General features: G+C 46.2%; 1 protein-coding gene across 4 annotated transcripts; it reads left to right on the plus strand.

Annotated features, from left to right (window-relative positions):
* Positions 1 to 610: 610 nt before the first annotated feature.
* Positions 611 to 24,348, plus strand: GRIPAP1 (GRIP1 associated protein 1). Of its 4 annotated transcripts, XM_079123814.1 has the most exons (26): positions 611 to 668; positions 3,127 to 3,193; positions 3,332 to 3,393; positions 4,394 to 4,420; positions 5,216 to 5,323; positions 8,852 to 9,002; positions 9,730 to 9,914; positions 10,115 to 10,162; positions 10,798 to 10,829; positions 10,918 to 10,965; positions 11,099 to 11,198; positions 12,573 to 12,650; positions 12,877 to 12,969; positions 13,829 to 13,963; positions 15,677 to 15,772; positions 16,185 to 16,397; positions 16,527 to 16,640; positions 17,541 to 17,618; positions 17,722 to 17,817; positions 17,942 to 17,998; positions 18,107 to 18,206; positions 19,972 to 20,102; positions 21,817 to 21,939; positions 22,065 to 22,158; positions 22,964 to 23,118; positions 23,966 to 24,348. In XM_079123814.1, the coding sequence occupies exons 1-26, from the start codon at positions 627 to 629 to the stop codon at positions 24,056 to 24,058; spliced, it is 2,526 nt and encodes an 841-aa protein (XP_078979940.1). In that variant the 5' UTR covers positions 611 to 626; the 3' UTR covers positions 24,059 to 24,348. The 4 variants fall into 4 exon arrangements, with proteins under 4 accessions (XP_078979940.1, XP_078979942.1, XP_078979941.1 ...); XM_079123816.1 differs by lacking the exon at positions 22,964 to 23,118; XM_079123815.1 differs by lacking the exon at positions 12,877 to 12,969.
* Positions 24,349 to 26,046: the final 1,698 nt, after the last annotated feature.

A 26,046-nucleotide genomic window follows, 5' to 3' on the forward strand; every position in this document is an offset into this window, starting at 1 on the left:
TGGGCTACACCCCTAGCCCTTGCTTTTGTTTTTGTTGTTTTAATGGAGCTCCCCTCCCTCCCATTCACTGCCATTCTTTCCTCTCAGGTATTTTTAATTTATTGGTGACTAGGTCCTTTACCTAACATGTTGTACAGTATCATGTTAATAAAATCACTGTCAAATCTTCGAAAAAAGGGGCTTCACGAGAGGAGGGATTCCCCTCTGGGGTCATTGGAAGGAGGCGGGAACCAGAACAGAGGAAAGCTTCCGCTTTCATTTCTATGGTTATTAAGTCAACCATTCTTATTAAAGGAATAGCGAGGAAGCGTTCTTTTCTGTCGGCAAACACTTCCCTACCGAAGAGTCCACTCATGAGACAGGGATGCCATAATGTCTCGCAACAATTGGTAATCTAAAAAAGTTTAAAAGTCAGATAGGATGATTTGAAATCTAGTAAAACGTTAAACTAAAACCCATCTGACCTGTCAGTTTTGTTCTCTTTTCTCCGTCTCCCAAAAGCTGAACTTCTGAATTCGGTTCCTACCCCACTATTTCTGGCCATTGGTTTGGCCCAAACTTAATACTGACAGGGGGCACGAGCTGCGTCTGCGCAGAAAGCTGAAGGGGGGGTGGGGGGGAGGAACATGGCGCAAGCTCTGTCTGAGGAGGAGTTTCAGCGGATGCAGGTGCCGCTCGCTGTGGGAAAGACCACCCGGCTAGGCGATGGGAGGCGGGGTAGAGAGAGGTCGTGTCGCCGGCTCTGAGAAGGAGTTGGCTGGTACCGACATTGAGTCTAAGGAATTGACCTGGAGAAGGGAAACTGAGGCTGTGATCAGCGAGACTCTTGGATTCTGAGATATTTGGGCTCTGAAGACTGATTCTGTTAGCCTTGTGGGCAGGGGAGAGCGTCCTTTAGTAGGCGATACCTCACTCAGAACTGCGGGGACGAGATCTTTGTTCCTGTGTGTGTGGGATACCATTGGTGGGTGATGATAATTTGGGGCTTTGAAAGGAGGAGATCCTGAGGGCGAAACCATTTTGTCTGGAGAGGAAGGAAGCGGGCGTTGGGCCGTTTGCGTCACGGTGCGGGGAGCCCTTGAGAGGGCAGTACCATTAGCCTGTGGGAGGTGGAAAGTTTGTGGGAGATAAAACTATGCTAGGGGATTGGGGAAAGACCCTAGGTGTGTTCCTGGGAAGTGGAGATACTGTGCCTTTGGTGGTCAGGGATCCTCAGAGGGGGGTATCATTGGATTATTAGGGGTGATCCCGTTAGACCTGGGGTAAAGAAGGACCTGAATGGGCAATACCATCAATCTCTAGGGGGGGAGAGGACCAGAAGATGTAAAAGAGTGATACCTTGAACTGTATGGAGAAAGGACCAATGGACTTTCTGGAGGTACCCTGAATTGGTACTCTGATTACTTGATTCTTTTAGGGTGGGGACTCTGAGAAGGGATGAAAGGCCATAACATTGCATCAGGAGTGGGCTCTTCTCTAGAGAGTTCCTTGCTGAGGGAGTCTCTGAAAGGAGAAAATCCTGAGTAGAATCCTGTGGGTAAAGGGCAAGAACTCAGAGTGAGGACAAGTAATTATTTTGGTTCTTGAATGAGGGAAAACTGTAGTTCCTAAGTGAGGGACACTGGGAATGTAATGGCAAGATCATTGTACTATTAATTGGAAAGACTACCCTAACATTTGCAAGGGAATCTAAGTGAGTAATCCAACTGGCCCACCCAAGGCTTTGCATTTGAGAGAACTTGAAGTGTGTAGAGTCATCCCAATGGACCATGACTGGGGAGATCTTGTGGGGATGGGGGATCCTTGAGTGAGGAAGATTGATCCCACTGGGCAGTGAGTGAGAGGAAATCATTTGGCTCTGTTGAGGAGGGAATCTAAGGGAGTGGAAAGGAGTGTACCAATTCTATCAGGACTTGGAGAGACATACTGGGTCCTGGTGAGGACAGGGGCAGGAAAAGTTTTATAAAGGCCAAACCTTCTGACTTTGAGTAGACTATCAGGGGAAGAGATGCAGATATTGGTGTGTTGTGAGGGAGGAAAAAGGTCCTAGAGGGGTGGGGGATAGTGAGTGTGTCTGGGAAGAACCAGCCTCAGAGACCTACAGGGCTTGTAGATAGGAGTGTGCTGTTTGGAATGGCCTAAATTTCACTTTCTCTTAATTCTTTTATTTCTTTTTTTCCCCTTTTGTGTAATGGGAGTTGAACCCAGGAATGCTTTACACTGAGCTACATTCCCAATAGTTTTTATTTATTTATTTTTAGATAGAGTCTTACTAAATTGCTGAGGCTGGCTTCAAACTTGTGATCTTCCTGCCTCAGCCTCCTGATTCACTGGTATAACAGGCTTGTGCCACTGCACCTGGCCCTTTCCTTTTTTTCTTTTTTTGGTCCTGGGGATCGAACCTAAGGGAGCTTAACTGCTGAGCCACATCCCCAACCCTTTCTATTTTTTTTTTTTTTAATTTTGAGACTGGGTCTTGCTACGTTGTTTAGTACCTCGCTAATAATGGCTTTGAACTTGTGATCCTCTTGCATGTACCTCCTGAGTCATTGGGAGTACAGGCATGCATCATCATGCCCAGCCCTTTCCCTTAATTTTTGAAGGGGGCCTGGAAATGTTTTGAGAAACTGTAGTTGGAGGATCCTGGGAATCCCCTTGATTCAGTGAAGGATGGAGAGGAAAATACCAGAACTTCTTGGGAAAGAAATGGGAAGGCAAGTTCTTGTCCCTTGCCCTCAGGGGCCTCCAGGTCTGGTAAGGTAGTGTTCAGTGTGTGAAGGAGTCAGCCAAGATGAGGAAGTGGAACTTCATTCTGTGTGTGTGAAGACTTATGTTCATGCACATGAACAGTAGCCTGACTGAGTCAAAACTCACTGATGGCCACAGTGCAGAATGGATTGGAGGAGTGGAGATGGAGGGTTGAGAGTGGCTAGGTTTATAAGTGGAGCTGGGCTTAGGGCCTGACAACTTACTTTAAGATGCAGTATGCTTAAGTCATAAGGAGTGACTGAGGAAGCACATGGACGGTGTCAGTCCAATCTATGTGGTTTAGGAGCATGGTTCCCTTGTGATAGGGGTGGGAGCACTTTTCCTAACTAAGTCTTTTCCCTTCTGTTTTCCCCAAAGGCTCAGCTCCTGGAACTCCGGACAAACAACTATCAGCTTTCAGATGAACTACGCAAGAATGGTGTTGGTGAGCCAAGAGGGTCTCATTAGATGGGGGTGAATTTTGGGGCCAGAGGCTGACATTTTTACCTTAGACGCCTTGCAGGAAGGCCTTCAGCTCCTTTCCACTGCCTAAGGCTGCAATTCCCTACTTTTCCCACACCAGAACTTGCCAGTCTTCGACAGAAGGTTGCCTACCTGGATAAGGAGTTCAGTAAAGCTCAAAAGGTACCTTTCTCCACCCACCCAGCCACCCACTATCTGTTACCCTTTATCTGTCTGACTCATTCATGTTGCCAATGAGCACCTACAGTGAACTAGCACTCATATTATATGCTGTTTTCACATAGTCATTTAAATAATTCTCAAGGAAGTCTCTTTAGTTGGCTAATTTTACCTAATCCTGCTTAGTTTATTGATTAATTTAATTAACTCAATTCATTCTAATTTCAGTTACTTACTCAGTCACTACCTTTTGATTGAATAGTCTAATCTATTCTGCCTTCAATCTGCCTCCCAACTTCTAACCACATCCTGCCTTGTGCTCCTGCCTCCCATCCCTGTTCTGGTCCTGTTGGTAAAATAAGACCCAACCCACCTCTTAAATCCTCTCAAGATGAGATAGAATATAACTTATTATGGCTCCTCAAGACATTCAACATTCTCCTTTGTCTTCTTCACTGTTCTGTCCCCATGTTTACAATATATACGTAGTACATGCTGGATAAATATTTGTTGGATGAACTAATACAGATTGCAGAAAATCTCGTTGTTGGGAGGCTGGGCTTCTCTTTCCTAGGGTGCTAATTCTCCAAACCTGACAATGCCCTTGGCTGCTGAGCAGGGGAGCAGCACTTTCCATGTTCCATGGGAAGGATCAACATAGATATGTTTGGACAATATAGCAATGAAGCCACAATTTCTGAGCCTGGAGATCCAAGCTGTAAAGGGTTAAATAATAAGACACACCTCAACCTCAAGGACATAGAGAAAAGGAAGATTCCTGTGTGCTGTAACACCAAGGCAGTCTCTTATTTACTCATTCATTCTGTTATTCCTGTGGGCTTCAATTTGTCAGGAAAGTTCTGAGGTTGAAGAAAATATCACCCTACGACCCATGTCATCATTGTTCTCCCTTAACACTTGTCACAGTAGTCTCCATACCCTACTGAGGGTAGGATAAATTCATTGCTGTTCACTTAAGCTCTCTTCCCACTCCTCCCTTTAGGCACTGAGCAAAAGCAAGAAAGCTCAGGTAAGGGGGCTCATGGTGAATGTGTCTGGAAGACTTTGTCTAAATGGGGATATTTCTGTGTGCTGGAATCTCCTTATACTGGCCTGCCTTTTTCTGTGTGTGTCCTTGCATCTACTACTTCCTCACTGCCATGTATTTCTGTGTCTGTCTTTCTTTTCCTATGTTTATCTTGTACTCTGCCTATGCTTCTCTCTTTCTTCATTTTTCTCTTTATTCTGAGTCTGTCTGTTCCTGGTTCTGTCTTCCTGTTTCCCTCTCTCTTGACTTGTTTCTCTCCTCAACCCTCTCTTTGTTTTTTCCCAACCTGTTCCCATCTCTGTCATCATGTCTCTTTAATGCTTTTTGTTTATTTCTCTCTGACTCCTTGTTTCTTTCCCCTGTTCCTTTTTATTTCTTTTTATCCTCGTTTCTTTATCTCATCCTGACTCATTTCTTACCCTGACCCCCTTGCTTCTCTCTCCCCTCTGTTCTTTCCCTGGTGATTTCTCCCTGTTCCTTTATTTTCTTTTTCTCTCTCCTGATCCTTCTCTCCTTTCCTGTCATTACCTTTCCCTTTATTTTCTTTTACTCCCCCTTATTTGTCTGTCTCTCCCTCCCTGTTTTCCCTTCTTTCTATTTTCCTATGTCTCTCTCTCCATCTTTCTCTTTTTCTTATTTTATCCCTCCCTATATCACCTCTTTCTTTGTACCCTATGCGCTTCCCCCATGTCATCTTCTCCTTCTGTCTCTTTCTTTGCCATATCACCTCATTTTTTCTGCCTTTGTTGGAGTCCTGGTCTATATCTGCCACTGCAGGAAGTCGAGGTACTGCTGAGTGAAAATGAGATGCTGCAGGCAAAGCTGCACAGCCAGGAGGAGGACTTCCGCTTGCAGAACAGCACTCTTATGGCCGAGTTCAGCAAGGTGCTGGTGCCCGGGATAAATGAGGAGGGAACAGGAATGGAGTGTGTGTGTGTTTGTGTGCATAAGTGTGTGTAGGGACCACCTAGGCTGAAACCTGACAGCAACTGATGGTTGGACAGGGTCTGACCCTAGATCACTGTCCGTGGTGCTGAAAAAGGTCCTGGAATGCGGGGCGGGGGGGGGGCAGTAATTTGACAGATGGGGCCATTTACTGTGGTGGGATCAGATGACTTCAAGCCCTGAGGTCAGCTGGTTCCTGGCCAAGGCGCTCCTTTTCTTTGAACATCAAATCTCCATAAATTTGGGGCTGATGCTCTGAAACATCAGGGTGTTGGGTCTTTAGGTAAAATTATTATGCTTAATACAGGTTGGAAAGATATTTGAAGTGCTTCCTTTTTGTCTTCCTTCCCTTCATCTGACATGAGCCTGGGGTTCTACTTCTTCCAGATAATTCATCCTGGATCAGTTAATTCTATTTCCTCACTGATTTTAGTGTCCTGGCTGCTTCTGAAACTACTGAGCAGTTGGAGATTTTGTCTTTTGTTTTCTTTCTTATCTACTGTGTCCATGGCTAATCACTTTGTAAGTTTTTAGGGTGTTTTCAGGACAAAAGTCCCTTGGCAGTAAGAATGGTATTTATAAGGTTTCACCTGATACAATACCGCTTAAGACCTTAAAAAATAAAGCAAAAAGCAACCTTTAAGCAAGTACAGTGCCAGGAGCGGCAGTTCAGCAAGCAGTTATTCCAAACATGGAGTCTAGAAGCAGAAGACCCAGATTAAAATCTTTTTATTTTCTCAGCACTGAGGATTGAACCCAGAGATACTTTACCACTGAGCTATTTTATTGTTCTTTAAAACTTTGAGACAGGATCTTGCTGGGTTGCCAAGGCTGACCTCAACCTTGTGATCCTCCTGCCTCAGCTTCCCCAGCTGGTGATATTGTAGTCTGGGAGCCACCACTCCCAGATAGGCCTAGATTAAAATCTTTGCTAACTGTAACCTCAAGAAAGTCACTCATCCTACTTTTTCTTTGGTCCCAAATATTTAAAATGCAAATGATACTGATAACAGCATCTGTCTTGCAGTGCTTTGTGAGGATTAAATGGGTAACGTACATAAGCTACTTACAACAGAGCTTTGGATGTAATATCAGCTATGGAAATGTTAGCTGATGATATTATCTTTCTATTGATTCAGTCTTGCTCTAAAATACATTTTATTTTGGCAGTGTTGGGGATTGAACTCAGGGCTTTGCAAATGCCAAGCAGGTGAGCTACATCCCTAGTTCTCTAAAATATTTTTTTTATTTTTTTCGGCAATCCTAGAGGTTGAACCTAGGGACTCATGCATGCTAAAAACGTGCTCTATACCATTGAGCTACATCACCAGCTCTTTGTTGACTTTTAAAAAAATATTTTTTTAGTCATCAATGGACCTTTATTTGATTTATTTCTATGTGGTGCTGAGAATTGAATCCAGGGCCTCATGCATGCTAGGCAAGTGCTCCACCACTGAGCTACGACCCCAGCCCTCTTTGTTAACTTTTTAAGTTTTATATCCAGGGGTTGGGGATATAGCTTAGTGACAAAACACTTGTCTAGCAAGCATGAGGCCCTTGGTTTGATTTCTAGTATCACATACAGAAACCATAAAATAGATGACTGGGGATATGGCTCAGTGGTAAAGCACCTGCTTAGCATATATGAGACCCTGGGTTCAATCACCAGTACTGAAAAAAAAAAAAGTTTTATATCCATCCCGTGGCCCTGACCTGCCTCTGCCCTTACTACCTCTCACCTGCTATATTTTCACAGTCTTCTCTCTGGTTTCTCACTTCAAGTTTTTTTAATTGGTTCATTCCTCATAGGTTGTTTTGATCTGCAGGTCTTGCCTCATGATTCATTTAAACATTACCTTCTGGTGCTCCCTCCCCTAGTTGCATATCCCTGATGCTCACATAACCACTGGTCTCACAGCCTTACCGCTCTCTGCCTCTGTGATATCTTGGTTCTAAGGGGGTGGGGCAGAGCAGGCATTTTTCCATCAATCCAGCTCATGTTTCCCTGCACTACCCGAGGCTGGGTACAGGACCTGGTGTAGAGACTTACTTCATAGTCACCTTCCTACTCCTCCCAGGCACTGGAAGTGCTCACAGGGAAGCATTGGGTTGAAGCCTGTATCCACCCCTTTTTTGCCAATATATTTCAGTTCAATTGTTTCTTCAGCAGTTATAGAGTACTTGCTATGTTCTGTGTGTTCTGGAAATACCTTGTGAGCAGCACAGAATGGTCTCCACTTTTGCATAACTTACATTCTGGGGATGGGATTAGGAGAAAGACATAACATAGTAAGCAAATAAAATTAGTAGTAATAACTGACATTTATATCGCATCCCCTATGTACCAGTTCCTATTTGAAGTGCTCCACATTGTTTATTCATTTCATTCTTGCAGTAGCCTATGAGATATTTTTAGGATCCCTATTTAACAGATGAGGAAAACTGAGCCCCAGGGAGATAAAGTAATTTGTCCTAGGATCACCTGGTTAGTAAACGGCAAAGTAGAAATTCATATCCAAGCAGTCTGGTTTCAGAATCTGTGCTTGTGACTGTTAAAAAGTAAAATTTAATTGTGATTAACACCTGATAATAAAGAATTGGATGCAGTTCTCTGATAGAATAGTAGAATTTCTGTGTTGAGGGACATCATTTTTTTTTTCTTTTCAGTACTAGGGATGGAGCTCAGGGCCTCAAGGCTATGCAAGTGCTCTACCACTGAGCTGTATCCCTAGCCCATGCGATACTAGGTTAAAGGTGACATCTGAGCAGAATAATAAAGGATGCAGGAGCCAGTCATGTGAAGAACTAGGCGAAAGAAATAATGTTTGGGGTAGAAAATATCCCAGTCAATAAAATTAAAAATTCTCCCTGGGCCTCAATGTTATCCCCTGAAAATGGGGATAAGGGATCGTCTTGGAACTTCTATGAGAACTGTTCTTTCGTTGGGAAGTTAACAGGGGACTGGCTGTTAACTTGGGACTGGCTTGTATTGTTTACCTCTCCAAGGCCAGGAGTTGGCAAGGCAGGAACTGTAGGCAGTGCTGGCCCTGGAAATGCTCTTAAAATTGTCTGTGGTGCCTGGACTGAGAAGGAACTATCCCTGGGTATAATACCCAGGACACAGAACTGTCCATAGAAGGCATGGCATTGGGACTATCCATGGTACTGACAATTTCCAGAGGAATCTGAAGTCTTGGAGTTTATTGATATGTTGGGAAGAGGCAAAGGGGAAATTGTTCTCACTATTCTCATCCTTTTTGATTCTGCCACTTAACAGATGTGTGAATATGAAGATTTTTAATATTTCTGTGCCTTAGTGTCCTTATCTATAAAGTGTGAGAGCACTTATGTAATAAGGTCTTTATGGGAATTAAACGAATTATAAACTGCATGGTCAAGTGCTATATATGTTTCAGTGAATAGTGTTCTGATTTGCTGCTTCTGCTTCCTCCCTCTTCCCCTGGTCAGCTCTGCAGTCAGATGGAGCAGTTGGAACGGGAGAACCAGCAACTGAAGGAGGGGGCTGCTGGAACAGGGGCTGTCCAAGCTGGACCCCATGTGGATGGGGAGCTGCTGAGACTGCAGGCAGAGAATACAGCCTTGCAGAAGAATGTGGCAGGTATGTAGCAGCTCTCCTGGGGATATAGGGACCTCAGAGCCTGAGTGGAGCATAGAAGGATGTCTGCCTCTCGGGGGAAGGAGAAGGGTTTCAGGGTTAGGCTTGACCTTGCTTTGAACCAGTGTGTGGCTTTGGACAGGCCAGTTCACCTATCTGAGCCAAAGGGTCATCATCTATACAGTGTACACAGTGATGGCTGCTACCTGGAAAATGATAGTAGAAAGAGGTGGTATCATTCTGCATTTGGTTCCGGGCCTGGTCCCTAGCAAATGTTAGAGAGCAGCAGCATGAATGTTGAAAAGGATATATTTACTAAGTGGAGAAAGCGAATGAAGGAGCTCAGATCATAGGTGGGGTCTAGGATAAAAGCTGACAGTTTGGTATATTGTGAGAAAGTCCTGATATGTGGACCCTTGGTGAACAGCTGGGACTTGTTTGTTGGTGGGTGCTTGTTCCACGATCGGGAGGGAGACTTACTGGAATGTGAGTGGGAATTATGAGGTTATAGGAGGGATTTAGCTATAAGTAGGGAATGGAGCATGGCAGACAGGATCTCAGAGGTTGGTAGGTCTTGAAAGATTTGTGAAAGGCATGGATGGGGCTTGTGGGCATTTGGAGCAGGATTTCTGTGACCTGAAGGGTTGGAGGCTGCTTTTCCCTCTATTTGAAGCATGGCAGAGAACTTCAGAGACTACCTTATCCATCATATTCTCATTCAACCCACTAGCCCTGCAGGAGCGCTATGGGAAAGAGGCTGTGAAGACCTCAGCTGTCAGTGAAGGCCAAGGGGACCCCCCCGGGGGCCTCACCCCCACTGCCATGGCCCCCATGCCATTGGCAGAGGTGGAGCTGAAATGGGAAATGGAGAAAGAGGAAAAGAGATTGCTCTGGGAACAGCTGCAAGGCTTGGAGGTAAACCTGGGTCTATTGGAGCTGGGATGTCAGGAGGCAGGCCGAAGCCCTGGCTCTGCCTATGGTCCCACGGAGATGTCTGTGACATCATCATCTCGTGGGCAGAATGGAAGGGGTGAGGGAGGCAGGAGGACAAGGCAAAGCAGAGGCCTTCCCCTGTCCTTACTAACAACAAGCTCATCCCTCATCTTTCCTTGCAGAGCTCAAAGCAGGCTGAAACATCCAGGCTGCAGGAAGAACTTGCTAAGGTGGGGCTGCCCAGCTTTTTCCTGGCATAGCATAAAGGGCCATTGTGCCTCCCTCAGAGCCTCAGTTTCATCATGGGGGAAGTGGAGAGACTCACACTTATGTTTCAGAGTTGCTTTCAATATGTAATGGGCTAATGTGGTCCCATTCTATCTTGGGCATGTCAGGTCCCATCACTTCTGTCTCCTTCCAACTTAGCCCATTCATTCATTTATCCAAGCATTTACAGACTCCTAATTCTTATTTTAGAACCCGGAGGCCCAGTGATAAGATAACCAATTAGGATGCTGATTTATAGGCCTCCCAGACTAGCCATTCTATGATGTGGCTATTGGCCACTATGTAGGGGGCATAAGTGCTGACCTTTGGAGATCAAGGGAACTAAATGGAGATAATGCTTTTTGCTGCTGACCAACCAGGCAATTACTTATCCCTTCTAAGACTGAGTTTCCCAGTTTGTAAGACTGGTAGTACTTCTCAGGGCTATTTTGAGGATTCCACAGGATAACACAAGTAAATCATGGCTTCCAGAAAGAATGCAGTGAGAAATGTGTGAATATTAAGTTAATTTTTGTCTTTCATTAATATTACTCTCATTTTTATCACTTGTCTACTCCCCTTTATTCCTCCCATCTAGCTCTCTGAGAAACTAAAAAAGAAACAAGAAAGGTATACTTCTTTTTTCTATGTTTTGGGGGGCCTAAAGAGGCATTGACTTGTAGAACAGACCCATCTATGTCTGTCTTTCTGTGTCCAGCTTTTGCCGTCTGCAGACAGAGAAGGAGACACTATTTAATGACAGCAGGTAACTGCCAGGGTTGGGACCACTGGTAGACAAATAGGGACTATACCATGCAGAATTTCCTGAAGATCACAAGGGTAGAGCCAAGAGACTGAACCTTGAGTCATCCAGTGTGCCCTACCCCTGTCACCCCTAGGAATAAGATTGAGGAATTACAACAGCGGAAGGAAGCTGATCTAAAGGCTCAGTTGGCTCGCACCCAGAAACTGCAGCAGGAACTTGAGGCTGCCAATCAAGTGAGGAGGCCAAGTCCCAAGACTCCTTGGGGTGGGGATCCTGTTTGGGGAGGTCTATGACCCAAGGAGGCTGGCTGGGCAGTCTTCAATTTCCCATGTTGGAAATTCAGAGATTGGATGGATCTAGGCCTTCCCCAGGAGCTCAGGAGCCCCAAGAACTATGAGATTTGGAATAAGAGTCTGTGTGGATCAGAAGTCCTAGGGCTGAGGACTTGGGGGATTATGTTCATATCAATCTGAAACTCCCACTGGGGTTTGGGACCAGGAATTGTGTGTCTGAACTTCCTGGAGACTGGGTGATGTTGAGACATTTAAGAGCAGGGGAGTCAGTAAATTTGAGATTTCCAGAGACCAAGGGCATGGGGACTGAGTAGATTCAAGATTTTCAAGGGTGGGGCAGTTGGTGCTAGAGGTGTAGTACATTTGAGATTCTCAGGGACTGGAGGTTAGTTTTGGTCTGAGATGTTTAGGAAGTGGGATTGCATGGACTAGGTGATCCTGAGACCCCTGGGGGCAGTGAACAAAAAGCTGGTCAGTCAGAGACCTTCAGGGGCTGGTGTAAAAGTCTAGGTGGGTCTGAGGCTCTTGATGGTCAAGGGCTGGGTGACTTTAAAGCCTCTAGGCTTTCTTCTAGAAGGGGTAAGTTATAAGTCCATTGGAGAAGGGAATGTGGTGGTTGATGGTACTAAGGCCCCTAGAAACTGGGAATATGTGGACTGTAACAGGAGTCCAAGTAAAGCTGAGACCCCCAGGAGCTGGTGGTGGTCTAGATCTGAAGATCCTCAGAGACTAGGGACCAGAGTAATAGATGGCAGGTGTCAGTCTGAGACTTCTCCAGGAGCTGGAAACTAGGAGATTGTATAAGCTTGAGACCTCTAGGGTCTGGGACTAGGAGTTTGTGTGAATCTGAGACCTTGGGAACTTGAGACATGGGGGTTTGAGTGTTTCTGAAAATCCTAGTGGTCAGAACCTGGAGTCTGGGTAAAGCCATAGTCCCTAGATGTTGAGCACATCTGCAATCTATGGGGGTTGCATGTATGTTGAGAATCTGGGGCTCCCAAGATGGAATCTGAGTTAGTGTAAGGTGTCTTATGGATGGGGGCTAAGGGAGTTTGAGCCCCCCAGGAGCTAGGACCAGAAGCTTAGGTGTGTCTGAGATTATTGCAAGATGGTGTAGAGGGTGCAAGTGTGTCTTAAGGCCACTTCAGGTAGTGACCTGGATTTTGGTGAACCTGACATCCTTGATGGGTAGTCCAAAACTCATAGGTGCTGAGGACATACTGTTGGTTACTCGAAAGGGAGTCTATATGGTTATACGTATTCAGGGGAGACTGAGGTCTGGAATGGGCACCCCTGACCTCCTGATACCCACAGAGCTTGGCAGAGTTAAGAGATCAGCGGCAGGGAGAGCGCCTGGAGCATGCAGCAGCTTTGAGGGCCCTACAGGATCAGGTATGTTGTACTGGATGGGCTCATGAATCTGAGGTTGGGGGAGGTGGCAGCCTAAGTGGGTACTAAACAGGCAGGCAGGTCCCCAGGGCTCTTGCTTCTCCTAGTCCTGGTCTGTGTTTCTGTTTCTCTGTCTCTCTGTCTCTTTGTCTCTTTTCTTTCTTGGCTGTGGGTAGGTCCTGCCTCCCTGTTCTGGACCCACTCTCACCTGTTGTGGGGGTGGGGCCAGGTTTCTATCCAGAGTGCAGATGCGCAGGAACAAGTGGAAGGGCTATTGGCTGAGAACAATGCCTTGAGGACTAGTCTGGCTGCCCTGGAGCAGGTACAGGACACCTGAGAGCCCTCATGGATCCCTCCTCATTCCCCCATCTCTCTCCTTTCTGGTCCACACCCAAGCAGAGTGGTTTGGATACCATGCTGTTTTAAGGTGCCTATTTGTTTTTCTTTTCTGCTGGCTCTAGCCCTCTTCTCTCTGGCCATCCGTCCCTGCTTCTCTGGCATTCTAGTTTCTCTCCAGTAAAGTGCATGAAATGTAATAATCTTAAAGTGTGTAACTCAGTGAATTCTCTCTCTCTATCCATCAATCTTCATATTTTTCTATCTACATGTAGCCACCTCCCAGATCAAAATATAGTGTATTTTCAGTACCCTCAAAGGTCCCCTTTACTCCTTCCAGTCAATACTTCCTCAGAAATAACCATTATTCTGACCTTTAGCAATATAGATTCACTTCATTTGCTTTTCATTTCATATAAATGGAATCATTTGTCTCTGGCTTTTTTCTGGCACCTTTGTATCCATGAGGTTTATCCAAATATAGCTTGGGTTTGTTCTTTTTTAATATTTTTTTTATTTGTAGATGGACACAATGTCTTTATTTTTTAATTTATTTTTATGTGGTGCTGAGGATTGAACCCAGTGCCTCACACTTGCAAGGCAAGTGCTCTACCACTGAGCTACAACCCAGTGCTTGGGTTTGTCCTTCATTACTGTGTAGTACTCCATTGCATGAATATATCATATTTATCCATTATCCTCACTGTTTTTCTGTTTGAAATTTTCTCTTTCATTCTATCTTTTTCACGCCTTTCTCCCTGTCCCCCTGGAACTGAGAGGCCCATGCTCATGCCTGGGTCCTGGGGCTTCTTCACTCCATTTCCCATCACCACTACTTTCTGCAGATCCAAACAGCAAAGACACAAGAACTGAATATGCTACGGGAACAGACCACTGGGCTGGCAGCTGAGTTACAGCAGCGGCAGACTGAGTATGAGGATCTCATGGGACAGAAAGATGACCTCAACTCCCAGCTCCAGGTGATACTTCTGACCCTAGCCTGTCTTGTAGTTCCCTAGTCCTGGCTCAGTGGAGTCCCCATGAGGTGCAGTGGGAAGACTGTGTAGTCAGGGGCATCTAGATCCCAGGCTGATTCCCTGTATGTCCTGGCACAAATCATTTTGCTTCTCTGAAACTAAACCTCTTCACTTCATTAGGATATATATTCTGGTTCCATACATAGGTTGTGTGTCCTTTATCCAACATATTTGGGATTAGAAATGTTTCACATTTCTGATTTTTTGCTTTTTAGAATATTTGCATATACTTACTGAGATGTATTGGGAATAGGGCCCACGTCTAACCACAAAATGCGTTTGTTTTATACATACCTTATACACATAGCCTGGAGGTAGTTTTATATAATATTTTAATATACCTGTATTTTTTTCCCTTGGGAGAGACAGATCTTGCTATGTTATCTAGTCTGGCCTTGAACTTGCAATCCTCCTGCCTCAGCCTTGTGAGTAACTTGGATTACAGGTGTGTACCACTGTGCCTGGCTTGCACCTGTGTTTTGATTGTGATCTGTCACAAGAGGTCAGGTGTGGAATTTTCCTCTCTGGTTTCATGTTGACACTTAAAAAGTTTAAGACTTTAAAACATTTGGGATTTTGGATTTTTGCATTAGGGATACTCAACTAGAAACTACAATAATGATAGATTAAATAAGGGTATTTAGATCTCTTTCATGTAAAACTCCAAGTAGGGTGTTTAAGGACGAATAATGGTTCTGTAATCACCAGTGACCCAGGTTCTTTTTCTATTGCTATTCTGCCCCTTCAACAGAAGACTTCTATCTTGGCATTTGGGGTGGTTGCTTACGCTCCTCCACCATCATGTTTGCATTCCATCTTTTCTAAAATTATATTTTAGTTGTAGATAGACATGATTCCTTTTTTCTATTTATTTATTTATTTTTATATGATGCTGAGGATTGAACCCAGTGCTTCACAAGTGCTAGGCAAGCACTCTACCACTGAGACACAAGCCCAGCCTTTGCATTCCATTTTGAAGGAAGAAGGAAATAGGGCAGGGAATAGTATGTCCCTTTCCTTTAAGCATACTACCTACCAGGTTGGTGGTGCACACTTCTAATAGCAACTACTTGAGAGGATTAGGCAGGAGGATCCCAAAGTCGAGGCCAGCCAGGACAACTTAGTGAGACCCTGTCTTAAAATAAGATAAAAAGGGCTGGGGATATAGCTCAGTGCTTGTCTAGTATGTGCCAGGCTCTGATCTCAATCTCCAGTACCAAAAAAAAGCATAACCTAGGTTACATCAACCAATTCCATACATTAAAAAGTAATCATGTGAGTTGAGTGTAGTGGCACAAGTCTGTAGTCCTAGTTACTCAGGAGGCTGAGGCAGGAGGACCCCTTGAGCCCAGGAGTTTGGGGTCAGCTTGGGCAATGGCACGACCCTGTCTCATAAAAGAAACAAGAAAAAAATCACATAGGTACACCTAAGTTTGAAGAAAGAGGGGAAATGCTTGCTAGACCATCATGTACTCAACTACAAATTCTGTTGCTAGGGATATTGGGGAGAATGAATATTGGGGAGCAACCAGCTGTGTAGAGGTTGAGATTATAACACTCACTTTACCAATGAAAAGGGAAATGGTCTACCAGAAGCATCCCAGGTAACCAGCAACTACTAGTTCTTCAAACTTACCCCCTTTGTTCCTGCAATAGGAGTCATTACGGGCCAATAGTCGCCTTCTGGAACAACTTCAAGAAATAGGACAGGAGAAGGAGCAGTTGATCCAGGAACTCCAGGAGGCTAGGAAGGTAGGGCACCATGGGGAGAGGTGGGGGAACTGGCTCAGTCCAAGGGGATGGAGAGTGGTGATATGGTCAAATCCATGGGAATGGAAAGGGGAAGAAAATGACCCATTTTCTTTTTTTAAATATTTTTTTCAGTTGTTGTTGTACTTTTATTTTATTTATTTATTTATGTGTGCTGCTGAGAGTCAAACCCAGTGCCTCACATATACTAGGCAAGCACTCTGCCACTGAGCAACAACTCCAGCCCCAAATGACCCATTTTCTGAGGATGGGAAAGTGACTCAGCCAAATTGATTGGACTGGGAGGGGGGTGTCTGGCTAGTTCCTTGGCCATGGGGACAGGGTGGCAATCCTTTTCCAGTATTGGGGGAGGAGGTTGATTGCCATCCTCCTGGCCCACCCTTCTGATCCCCAGAGTGCTGAGAAGCGGAAGGCGATGCTGGATGAACTAGCAATGGAGACACTGCAGGAGAAGTCTCAGCACAAGGAAGAGCTGGGAGCAGTCCGACTACGGCATGAAAAGGAGGTGCTGGGGGTGCGTGCCCGCTACGAGCGTGAGCTCCGAGAGCTGCATGAGGACAAAAAGCGGCAGGAGGAGGAGCTCCGTGGGCAGATCCGGGAGGAGAAGGTGGGTGGGTAAATTACCATGCCCTTCCTCCTCCAAAACCTGGGGTTCACAATGTTGTTGATGGATCAATAAATGGCATGTGTGAGGTGCCCACTCCTCAGCCCACCTTGTCCCTGATGCCCCTTCCAGGCCCGAACACGGGAACTGGAGAATCTCCAGCAGACAGTGGAAGAACTTCAGGCTCAGGTACACTCCATGGATGGAGCCAAGGGCTGGTTTGAACGGCGCTTGAAGGAAGCTGAGGTGAGTTGGTGGTGACCAGTGAAGCATGGAGGCTGCTTATGGGGAACCCAGGCCAAACCAGGGAACCAAAAGTGGTCAGGCCCTGGAACTTTCTGAGATGTCCTGGACTTGTGTGTGCAGCCCCAGTCCTGATGGCTCAACAGCAGCCTTCTGGAGTGGACCAGGGAATGGCCAACAGATAGGGCAAAACATTAGGTGTGCAGAGCCAACCCGCCTTTGTGCAGATTTGAAAAGGTACCTTCTCCTCTTGGAACTCTACTTCTGTCAGGAAATTGTTGTAATACACTGATATGATTTGAACAAGAGCCTTTATTGCCATTTTCTGGAAAACTCAGGACAATATATAAGAGGAAATGTCAAGTAGCATGGAAGAGCACAGACCGGAGCCAGTTGTTTGTCTGGGTTTGTATTCTGGCTGGGTCACTTCCTAGCTGTGTGACCTTGGGAAAGTCATCTGCCTTCTCTGTGACCTGTTCTCATATTTGGTAAAAAAGGGATGACAATAGGGTCTGGGGGTATAGTTCAGGGGTAGAGTGTTTGTTTAGGGTGCCTGAGGCCTTGGGTTCAGTTTGCAGCACCAATATAATAAAAATAATGCCTACTGTCTAGGGAATATGGAAGGATTAGGGAAGATGAGTTAATATATGTAAAACCCTTTGAATATTCCTGGCATATAGTAAGTGTTATGTTATGTGTTGTTAAATAAAAGAAAATGTAAATGCAAATTGAGTTATATGAATGGCACAGACATAAATGTGACATTTTTGCCTAAGGGCATGTGGTGTTTGCCTGCAAGAAGTTCTTTTCTACATACCTGAAGGGCCCCACTTCAGTATACCCTTAAACTGGGCATGAAGTCTTCTGGGGGGGCTGTGGCCAGACCTGGGACTTGTCTCGTAGGAATCCTTGCAGCAGCAGCAGCAGGAGCAAGAGGAAGCCCTAAAGCAGTGCCAGGAGCAGCATACTGCTGAGCTGAAGGTGCCTCTCCTTTGATGGTGTTCCTTTCTCCGGGTACTGAAGGGCCCTCAAGGGAGGACAGAGGCTTCCCAAGCTGCAGCCTGAGCTACTCTTTGCTTTGCAGGGCAAGGAGGAGGAGCTTCAGGGTCTGCGTGATCAGCTCCAGCAGGCCCAGGAGGAGCGAGATGGCCACCTGAAGACCATTAGCAACCTGAAGCAGGTCAGTGGTCCCTCTGTGGCCCCAGACACACCCCTGGGTCTCAGTATACAGCATAGGGTAGAGAGAGGACATGCTGCAGACAGTTGTTCTGGCATCCATCAGCCATGCTGCCTTTACCCTTCAGGAGGTGAAGGATACAGTAGATGGGCAGCGAATCCTGGAGAAGAAGGGCAGTGCTGCGGTAAGATGGGGAGGTGCCCTAATACAGCCCCTTCCTGGCATGCACCCCCTTCCCTTCCCTGTGGGCCCCCTGGTCCTCAGCCCTCATCTTCCTCCTGTCCCTGCACAGCTCAAGGACCTCAAGCGGCAGTTGCACCTGGAGCGAAAACGGGCCGACAAGCTGCAGGAGCGACTGCAGGATATCCTCACCAATAGCAAGAGCCGCTCTGGTGAGGCACCAGGATAGGAAGAGAAGGATATATGGTGCAGGGCAGCCAGTGCCTGGAAATATGGGCCCCAGGGCCTTGCACCTCCATTGTTTCTGCTCTCTGGCTTGTTCTGTCCCTCTTGAACTCTGTTTCTTACCTCTTCTGTCTCTCTTCTATTTCTCTCTCTCTCTCTCTCTCTTTCTCCTTTTTCTCTGTTTCTGTGTTCCATTTGTTCCCTTTCTTACTTGCTTTTTTCTCCCTGCTTTCTTTCTCTACATCTCTCCTTTCCTCTTCCCCACTTTTTCTTCTTTTGTCCCTTTATCTCATTCTGTCTCTATCCTCTCTCCCTCTCTCCCTCCCTCTCTCTCTCTCTCTCTCTCTCTCTCTCTCTCTCTCTCTCTCTCTCTCTCTCTGCCTCTCCACTACCCCCACATATACAATCCTACACCTCACTCAGTGTTTTTAAATCTGTTATATCCATTCTTTTCTTCTATAAATTCCCATGATCAAGTCCAGGGTTCCTGGAAAAAGCCCCCTGATTCGCTTCCCAGTGGAGCTAGGGAGACAGACATTCATGCAGGCAGCAACACTGTACTGTTTTCATTATACAACCAGATCCAATCCTTGTTATTTCTGCCATGTAAGGCAAAAGACAGACATAAAAAATTGGCATTGTTTCTGCCTTTTTTAGATGGGGGTAGCCTATTAATACATTGAGATAAGTAACATGCAGTGATGGCTTTGTTGCAACTTGTATGTAGATCACAGCCTCAGAGAAAACTTGCTCTCTTGTTCTCCCACTCAGGGTACACATGGAACCTCACTCAGCACCCCACCCTTGCTGGAGATCCCTTGGTATGTGCTGTTAACCCCTTCCTGACACTGAGAAGCAGCCACAAGAGCAGTGGCACAAACAGTGCCCATGTTTCAAATGACATGGCAAAACTGATGTTATCTCATTTCAAATCACTTTCTCTATGAGGCACTCAGTTTTCTGAAGTACCTCTTTATAACAGAGGCATTCTGTTTCTGTTTTGTTACAAACTAAGAGGCACATAACAGATTAGAACTGTATACCATACATTCACTTTGTCCATTAAATGGAACTGAAATCTAGGTGCATGGCTATGGAGACATCATTTTCTTTTTTTTTTTTTTTTGGCACTGGGGATTAAACCCAGGGGTGCTTTTTACCACAGGGCTACATTGCCAGTCCTTTTTATTTTTTATTTTGACACAGTGTCTCAATAAATTTTGAGGGTCTTGCTGAATTGTTGATGCTGGCCTCAAACTTGCAAACGTCCTGCCTTAGTCTCCTGGGACACTGGGGTTTTAGGTGCATACCACCATGCCCAGTTTCACCATCATTTTTCTTTGCTCCATGTCTTTTGCCAGGGTCTGTGATCATCTCCATTATTTGCTCTGGCTTCCTATCCCTCTGGGGTTTTCTCTGTGAGTGTGAGTGTGCCCTATGCCCTCTCCAGTGCTCTGTCTTCCTTTCTTCAAACCCAAGTCTAAGTGCTAATGCCACTTGAGGCCCATGTTTCTCCTGGCCTCTTTCACCTTGGCTCTCTCTTGTTGTATGTATTTGCCAACTGAGACAGCTCTTTTTCTTTCTTTTTTTACTCTCTTTCCCTGTCCTGTCTGCTTCTGCCTTTCCCATGCCCAAGTGTGTCTCTTTGCCTCTTTCCATCTCTGTCAAATCTATTTCTGCCTCTTTCTGCAAGTTGGTGCCCTGGGACCCAGGGGTACTGGGGCTCAGGTTTCTCTTCCCTCCACTTTCCAGGCCTTGAGGAACTGGTTCTTTCTGAGATGAACTCACCAAGCCGAACCCAGACAGGAGATAGCAGTAGCATCTCCTCCTTCAGCTACCGGGAGATCTTGCGGGAGAAGGAGAGCTCAGCTGTTCCAGCGAGGGTAAGGGACAAGGAAGAGCCTACAACCCATTTTTCCTGCCCAGAATCTGGAATTGGGCCATCTCCCCATTTTTTCCTGACCTACAGTGATCTACTCTGAGTCTAGCATGAACATTTTTTTTTCTTTTTTTGGTGCTGGGGTTTGAACCCAGGGTGTCAGACATGCTCTCCTACTGGAGCTATGACCCCATCCCCTGGCACATGCATTTTCTTGTCAAGTTCTTCCCAAGGTCATCAACTTGGATTCAGATTGTTACATGGGGGACAGGTCAATCGTTTTCTCTCTTTGAACCTCTGTTTCATCATTTGTCAGCTAATTTCACCTTTCTGGGAGTCATAAAATAAATGGCTTGTAGTAACTGTATCCATCCATGCAGGAGGTCCCTTTTTCCAACTTACACTTATTATTCATTATTATTGCTACCTGTTATGTCAGTTCCTTGCCAGCCACTTTTATTTGGAAATAATTTTTTATCATTCCATAAATAGTATGTGTACATTGTAGAATTTTTAAAAAAGTGTTTCAGGTGTTGTGGTGCATTCCTGTAATCCCACATACTCAAGAGGCTGAGGCAGGAGGATTGAAATTTCAAAGCCAGCCTCAGCAACTTAGTGAGACCCTGTCTAAAAATGAAAAGGGACTAGGAATGTAACTCAATGGTAAAGTGTCCCTGGGTTCAATCTCTGGTACCATAAAACAAACAAACAAATAAACAAAAAATGAAGTGAGCAAGGATTTCACCATCCAAAGGTCATTATTATACATTCTTAGTTCAAGTTGGGCACAGTGTTGCCCATCTGTAGTTCCAGCTACTCAGAAGGACAAGGCAAGATCATTTGAGTCCAGGAATTCAAGGCCAGCCTGAACAACATGGTGAGACCCCCATCTAAACAACAAATCTTAGGTCATACCCTTTCAGATCCTTCCTTTTTAATCCTAAATGGGATTAAGAGTAATCTGTTTTGGTTCACCTGATCTCTAGCTTCTCAATTTGATAAATTTTCATCTCATCTAATACTCTGCCCTTAATAAGATTTCTCTAGTTGGCCCCAAAATGTTCTTTGTTGCTGTTTTTCTGAAAACCAGCATTCTCTTTCAGAGCACATGTTGCATCATCTGGTTGTTTTCTCTTTTTTATTTTTTATTTTTGGTACTAGGGATTGAACCTGAGGCACTAAAGTGAGCACTGGGCCATATCCTTAGCCCTTTTTATTTTTTGAGACAGTCTTGATACATTGCTCATGGCCTTGCTAAATTGTTCAGGCTGGCCTTGAACTTGTGATCCTCCTCAGTCTTTTAAGTCACTGGGATTATAGGCAGTGCCACCATGTCCAGCCTTCGTGTGGTCCCTTTTTTCTGACATCAACTTGGGAATAGACCAGCCCAGTTGACTTGCAAGAAGTGTCCCACCTTTTGGAATTTTTTACTTGCTTATTAGTGGTGTCATTTAGCTTTTTCAGCCTCCTTTTCTGTTGCCTGAAAGTTAGATCTCATTTGCTAATGTATTTCTTTGAATTCTCTCAATAAGGCCCTGATGTGGTAGTTATTCTCTACCCGCCTTTAGACCAAGGGAAACAGTCTCTGAAGGTGCTACGACTGACCAACAGCCCAAGCCACAGGGCCCACACTTTCCCATCCAACTCCTGTTCCTGACTTGTGTCTGGGGTGGGCAGTGACGAACCTGGGGCTGGTCTCTATCTCCTCTTTCTTGCAGTCCTTATCCAGTAGCCCTCAGGCCCAGCCCCCTCGCCCAGCAGAGCTGTCGGATGAGGAAGTGGCTGAGCTCTTTCAGCGGCTGGCAGAGACACAGCAGGAGAAATGGATGCTAGAGGAGAAGGTGCTGTCTGTCTCCCTACTTATCCCCACCTGAAGTGCTCTTGGCTGGGCAGTGAGGAGGGGGTCTGCTCAGGTCTCTCCTCATGTGCAGTTGAGGGGCCTGAGGTGGGCTGGGCCATCTTGCAGGTGAAGCACCTGGAGGTGAGCAGTGCCTCCATGGCAGAGGACCTCTGCCGGAAAAGCGCCATCATTGAGACCTACGTCATGGACAGCCGGATCGGTCAGTGCCCCCTCCCCTATCCTCAACCCCATCCAGCCTTTACCTGACCCTCCTTTTCCATTGTTCTATGCTGTGGCTTTTCTCTTCTTGGAACTCAGTGAAGCTATTAACAAAATTACAACCCATGGGAGGGAGAGCAGGGAAGCTGTTTTTATCTTTCCTCCTCCTCTTCTCTGTGTGCCTGTCATTCCTTCACTATCCATTCCTCTAATGTGCTTTTCCGGCCTTCTGTCTCCTTTCTTCTCCCCAAGTCTCAGCTTCCTCCTCTATCTCCCTTCTGTTTTCTCCTTGTGTCTTTTTCTGAACCCCCTCCTTTACTCTCTCTTACTGGCTGTATTCTACCTCCATAAATTTTAATTCTCTGTACCTTTATTCCTTTCGAGGTTCTGATTTCTTCTCCCTCCTTCCTCACCCTTTTTTCCTCTTCCACCTGTCTCCCACCTTCTATCCCCTTTGCGCTTCCTTTCTTTCTTTTGCTTCTTTTTTCAAACCTTCTCTCCCTAATTTTTCCTTAGCAGAACAATACCTACTGACATGTGGTGAGGGTTTACCAAGTACTCTATAATTTGCATGCAGTCATATGCATCTTTCCAACTCCATGATTTAGGTATTATCCCCATTTTTCAGGGTCACATCACTAGTAATGACAGCACTTGGTTTCACATGTCAAAATCTCTGCCCCCTACATAATATGGCTTCTCTCCCTCCCCTCTCCTCTGCTCTGTTTCCCTCTTTTCTCCTCTGGCTCTGCCCATCTCTCCTCTGGCTCTGCCGAGGGGGTAGTGCTCAGCCTGGGCCCTTGCAGATGTGTCTGTGGCAGCAGGCCACACAGACCGCAGCGGGCTGGGCAGCGTCCTGAGAGACCTAGTGAAGCCAGGTGACGAGAACCTTCGGGAGATGAACAAGAAGCTGCAGAACATGCTGGAGGAGCAGCTCACCAAGAATATGCACTTGCACAAGGCGAGTGTAGCCTACCAGCCTTCCCATCTGTCTATCCAGCCACATGTCTCCCTAGCCACAGAGCCCCCAGGTCTTCTACCAGTCCCTCTAGCCACCTACCCAGACCTTGTCCTCCTAGCCATCCTCCTTCCCCTATATCTACCACCCTTTCATGCCCTCATCTTTCATCCTTGGGTCAGCTTATTAGTCTCTGACTCTTCTCTCTGTTCTTCTACCCACCCATCCATCTCTCTATTCATACACACACTCAACCTTTTATCCATCTGTCCATACCTACTCTACTATTTACCTATCTATTCATCTTCCCTAGGTCTTCCAACCATTTCCTGACCTACCCCTCTCTCCTCAGTCACCCATTGCCTTACCTTGCCCACCTACCCAGTGACCTGCCTTCCTATCTGTTGTCCTCCCTATGTCATCTTACAATGCATTTGTGCACTCGTTTGCCTCCCATAGATCCCTGATGTGTTTACCTATATGTCCATTTGCCCACCCCTCCCACCAAAATATTCCCCCATCTCTGGGGGGTTCAGGAAGGAGTTAGACCCAGCTCCTTCCTTGGAGAAGCAAGCTCACATTTAGTAGAAGACAAGGTGGTGAGGGTGACAGTTGTATCCTCCAGCAGCACTGGGCCACAGCAGGTGACCCACCACATCTCCTTAGCTTCTCTCCATGCCCACCTTTTTGCTGGACGCTCTGTGAGTGCTAAGAACCTTCCCATCCCATGCCAGACACCATTGGGACTGATGAATGGGGTGAGAAGGAAATCACAGATGATACCCAATGTTCGATGAAGGAGCTGCCCCTACCCACTTCTCTGGCCCATGATTGCTTGTTTGTTTCTTAGGACATGGAAGTTCTGTCCCAGGAAATTGTGCGACTCAGCAAGGAGTGCGTGGGGTCACCTGACCCAGACCTAGAGCCTGGAGAATCCAGCTAAAGACCTGCAGGCTGCACCCACTCCCTCCCCTTGTCACCCCCCAGGATGCTACTCCCTTGGGCTGTGGTGGGAAATGGGGGCTTGTACCAAAATCTAGTAATTTGGGAGACTGGACATTAAAGGGGCTAGAGGCCTGATGGCTGGTGTTAATGACCCGGTCAGGGCAGAGGCCCCCAGGGAGTGGGAATCCCCAGGGAAGGGGTAGGGATTTATCCTGGCCCAGGCTCCCAGGGACTTCTGCCTCCATCTCTGCATGAGCTCTCCCTCCCAGAGACCAACTCTTTTTTATTTTATTTTATTTTTTAATTTATGTCTGGAAGCCTGACTACTCTGCACTTGGGATTGGGGATGTTGGGTGGGGGTGCGGTCTGTGTTCAGCATTCTAGCAATGTGTGTGTGTGTGTGTGTGTGTGCGTGTGTGCGCGCGCGCGTGTGTGTATAAAGGCTGTGCAGCCAAAATACCATCTGGCCAGACGGGCCCACCCACTGACTGTCTGGTCTCATTTTTTTTTTCCAATGAAGAGGGATGTTCTGGGGGTGGGGAGGTCACTATTGGAATGGGGAGGGAATTATCTGCCTGGAACTTTACTGCTTCCTCCAACCTCACCTCACTTGTCGCCTGACCAACTTCGCAAACTAAGTGGAGCATAAATATCTGCAGATATGTATGTGGGTAGATGTGTATGGGGTTGTGGGTATAGATGAGTGGACAGATGGGAGGATGCTAAGTGGTTGTATGGACTGATGATAAATAAGTGGAAGGTTGCATGGATCAATTTTGGATAAGTTGGGAAATGGATGGATGGATTGGTGGATGAATAAATGGATAGATGAATCAGTAAGTGGATAGCTAGAGAATGGATAAGTGGATATATAAATGGACAGATGATGTATAGATGTGTGGACAAATGGTTGAGTGGATGAATTAGGCATATAGCTGGATGGATGGATTTAAGAATAGGTTGAGAATAAACTGATGGACAGATAAGGGAATGTATGGATGGATAAGCTAATGAATGGGGAGGGTAAATGGTGCATAAGGATGGGTGAAGCTATGGGTGAATAGATGATATTGATACATATGGATAGGTTGGTGAATGGTTAATTGGATAGAGTGAATATACAGAAGGATGAGTGAGTGGGTGGTGGGTGGATTAGTGGCTAAATGGACAGGTGGAAGGGTGAATAGAGTAATTGCTTATATAGATGGGAGGATGGACAAATCAAGAATGTGATAAGTGAGCAAATGGAGGAATCCAATGGGTTGGTAAATGGATCAGGATAGACTTCCTAGGTTACTGAGCCCTCATCACTACACAACTTTATTTACTTAAGATTAGGAATTCTCTGTGTGCAGGTTCTGTGCTTTCACATCATTTCAATTAATGCTCTTCCAAATGACACTGTCAAGTGGGGATAAATCCATTCTGACAACAGATGAAACAAGTCAGTTCTCCAGAACACAGAAAATGTGGCAAAGTTGAAGTTTGAACCCACCCATGCCTGCCAGAAGGCTCTCCATACTCAGCGCTCTTGCTGCCCAGGAGCAGAGCCCTCTAGAGGATGTGGTGTGATTTGCAGCCACTGGATGTGCACAGATAAGGGCTCCTGCCCCCTTGGCGTGGGACCTCCCCGGATTGGGGGGTGGGGCCTGAATTGTCCCTGTCTGCACTCCCCTTATCCCTTATTTCATATCTCAAAACAGTGGGAGATGCATGCTCCAGTCCCATGGTGGAGGTTTGGAGTTGGGGCTGTGACACCCCTTAGGGGGTGACTTTGGAGGCTTGTCCATGTAGAGGGGACACCCCCTGCCAAGAACCCTCCCACCCCAGTTTCTGCCCTTCCACAGCCTGGGGGGCAGGGAGGGGACACAGCGCTGCATCATTCCCCATGGCACTCCGCTCTGGGGCCATTAACAGACGCCTCCCCATCGATCGGATCTGCTAAGTGCTGCTGATTCAGGCGGGTGGGGGTGGGGGCCCCTGGGG

This window comes from Sciurus vulgaris (genome assembly GCF_902686455.1).
Source record: "Sciurus vulgaris genome assembly, chromosome: X".
In the NCBI taxonomy this organism is placed as follows: Eukaryota; Metazoa; Chordata; class Mammalia; order Rodentia; family Sciuridae; genus Sciurus; species Sciurus vulgaris.